At 41.7% G+C, this 3116-nt stretch overlaps 1 protein-coding gene across 3 annotated transcripts in view; it reads left to right on the top strand.

Annotated features, from left to right (window-relative positions):
- Positions 1-1645: 1645 nt before the first annotated feature.
- Positions 1646-3116, top strand: part of LOC107685106 (COP9 signalosome complex subunit 4) — a 6867-nt gene continuing 5396 nt past the window's right edge. Inside the window, exons 1-2 of one of the 3 annotated variants that reach the window (XM_016481593.1) lie at positions 1646-1751; positions 2506-2585. In XM_016481593.1, the coding sequence (XP_016337079.1) occupies positions 1678-1751; positions 2506-2585 (154 nt within the window). In that variant the 5' untranslated portion in view covers positions 1646-1677. The remainder of the gene's footprint in view (positions 1752-2505; positions 2586-3116) is intronic. The other 2 variants (XM_016481594.1, XM_016481592.1) reach the window with 2 other exon arrangements.

The following is a 3116-nucleotide window of genomic DNA, read 5'->3' as shown; positions in this document are numbered from 1 at the left end:
TGAGTTGAATTACTGAAATAAATGAACTTTTCCACGACATTCTAATTTATTGAGATGCACCTGTATATATATATACAATACAGTTTTTGATTTTATATTATCCTTGGAATGAATTAGATTGGAATTAGATAATAATTATATAAACATAGAAATACTGAATGAATTACTGGGATTTAGATATATTATACAGGGGTCCCTGACATTCTGTGAGGGGAAGTAGCTTATAAAGGTTGAAAACCCTGTTCTATACAATTGAAAAAAGGACACAAACAAAATATTTTGTTACTTGAAATGTAATGAATTTTAAATTTAGTTTACAAATTCCTATAAGAAATGCATTTGCATTCATACCATGAGTAAAAACAGTACCGGCGGGTGAAGTGCAGTGCCCCGCAGCTCTCGGCCCAGACCTGAACCCCATAGAGAATCTCAAGAGGAGTCAAGAGGAAAATGAGAAACAAGAGACCAAAAAATGCAGATGAGCTGAAGGCCACTGTCAAAGAAACCTGGGCTTCCATACCACCTCAGCAGTGCCACAAACTGATCACCTCCATGCCACGCTGAATTGAGGCAGTAATTAAAGCAAAAAGAGCCCCTACCAAGTATTGAGTACATGTACAGTAAATGAACATACTTTCCAGAAGGCCAACAATTCACTAAAAATGTTTTTTTTTTATTGGTCTTATGAAGTATTCTAATTTTTTGAGAATTGGTGGGTTTTTGTTAAATGTGAGCCAAAATCATCACAATTAAAAGAACCAAAGACTTAAACTACTTCAGTCTGTGTGCATTTAATTTATTTAATACACGAGCTTCACAATTTGAGTTGAATTACTGAAATAAATGAACTTTTCCACGACATTCTAATTTATTGAGATGCACCTGTATATATATATACAATACAGTTTTTGATTTTATATTATCCTTGGAATGAATTAGATTGGAATTAGATAATAATTATATAAACATAGAAATACTGAATGAATTACTGGGATTTAGATATATTATACAGGGGTCCCTGACATTCTGTGAGGGGAAGTAGCTTATAAAGGTTGAAAACCCTGTTCTATACAATTGAAAAAAGGACACAAACAAAATATTTTGTTACTTGAAATGTAATGAATTTTAAATTTAGTTTACAAATTCCTATAAGAAATGCATTTGCATTCATACCATGAGTAAAAACAGTACCGGCGGGTGAAGTGCAGTGCCCCGCAGCTCTCGGCTCACAGCGCCCTCTGGCGGCCCGCGGGTGAAGTGCAGCGCCCCGCAGCTCTCGGCTCACAGCGCCCTCTGGCGGCCCGCGGGTGAAGTGCAGCGACCCACAGCGCCCTCTAGCGGCCCGCGGGTGAAGTGCAGCGCCCCGCAGCTCTCGGCTCACAGCGCCCTCTGGCGGCCCGCGGGTGAAGTGCAGCGACCCACAGCGCCCTCTAGCGGCCCGCGGGTGAAGTGCAGCGCCCCGCAGCTCTCGGCTCACAGCGCCCTCTGGCGGCCCGCGGGTGAAGTGCAGCGACCCACAGCGCCCTCTGGCGGCCCGCGGGTGAAGTGCAGCGCCCCGCAGCTCTCGGCTCACAGCGCCCTCTGGCGGCCCGCGGGTGAAGTGCAGCGCCCCGCAGCTCTCGGCTCACAGCGCCCTCTGGCGGCCCGCGCCTGCTGATGTTTTGAGCGCAGAGGAAAATGGCGTCCGGCGTGAGGCAGGAGCTCGCGCAGCTGATGAACTGTAGCGGGTCTCACAAAGATCTAGCTGGGAAGTATGTCATTTCAAGTCATTGACTGATATTGTTACTTACTGTACGTCTACTGCATGAATTAACAGTTGTGTAGCCATTTCCATATGAGAGATGTGTTGCTGCAGATGAGATGAGTACAGGCGAACATTAGCTAGCGTGAGAAGAGATGCAGTAACTTACAGATGATCTACCTGTCAACATGCCTGTCTAGATTAGCTCTATAACCATCGTTAGAAGTTACGCGTATAAAGTTGTTATTATTAATGGTTAATAGCTATGAGAATAATTAATAAATATTCGTATGGTGATGTGTTTTGCTTTTAATGGTAATGTGTGCAAGGGCTGAAATAATGGCTATAAGTTTAGCTCTTATTTACTGAATTAAAGACCCCATAATATTAAAATTGGAGGATTTTAGACCATGTCTCTTAGGTTTGAGGTAGTTTATATGCTAGTATGCACCTAAAGGTTGATAAAATGGCCATTCATCAGATATCTTAGTCTTTCTTTTCTGTTTAAAAAATGGCCAAAAATATTGATGACTCATCTTGCATTTAGGGGCGTATTTAAATTTTTGTCCAATCAAATGTTCTAGAATTAGCCCGCCCCACCCCCAACTCCACTTGATTCTGACTAGCAAAATTGCAAGTAACAAATCAGCAAACTTTTTTATTTTGTCAGCCAAATTTCTATATTAAATATGGTTGTGTTTCCTTGCAAACAATTCTAATAACTCTTAGTCTAATGAATGTGTTTTTGTGCCCTGTTTTGACAGATACCGTCAAATATTAGAAAAGGCTCTTCAGTTTACAGATGCAGAACAACTTGAGGCACTGAAAGCATTTGTTGAAGCGAGTAAGTACACCAATATTCAATGCGCTAGTTTAGGCCTGGGCGATAAAACGGTATCGATATTTATCGCCTGTACACCTTCTTCGATATCGATAGAAAAATTGTTCGATATGGCGCACGATATAGGCACGTGCTATGAGTGACGCAGACAGCACACACAAACACTAACACATGCTGAAATGAGTGCTGTGTCTGCCTGTGATGAGGAGATTGTGAATAAAGAATGAATATTAGTCGAATTTAAAATAAACATTTGCATTTGAATGTTAGGTGTGCATCAGGGAGCGTCATCAGTGGAGCACGAGATGCGGTGATGATGATGTAAGTGACATTGTTGCATTTTAATGTTTTGTTAGTCTAGCCCACGAGACGCGCTGCAGCTGCGTTATTCATTCAAAATATTAGAGAAATATAAGAGCTCAATGCGGAGAAGATCTTGAATGGGTTAAAACCGAAACCAAGCCATTCACACAGAACGCATATTCAGCGCATTTTTTAGACGGACAAATATGACTGCTGCACTCGCGTCTCACA

The sequence above is a fragment of the Sinocyclocheilus anshuiensis genome, unplaced genomic scaffold (genome assembly GCF_001515605.1).
Source record: "Sinocyclocheilus anshuiensis isolate Anshui unplaced genomic scaffold, SAMN03320099.WGS_v1.1 scaffold914, whole genome shotgun sequence".
NCBI classification, from domain to species: domain Eukaryota; kingdom Metazoa; phylum Chordata; class Actinopteri; order Cypriniformes; family Cyprinidae; genus Sinocyclocheilus; species Sinocyclocheilus anshuiensis.
Note: the sequence above shows the minus strand (reverse complement) of the source record. Positions and strands in the feature narration are given on the sequence as shown.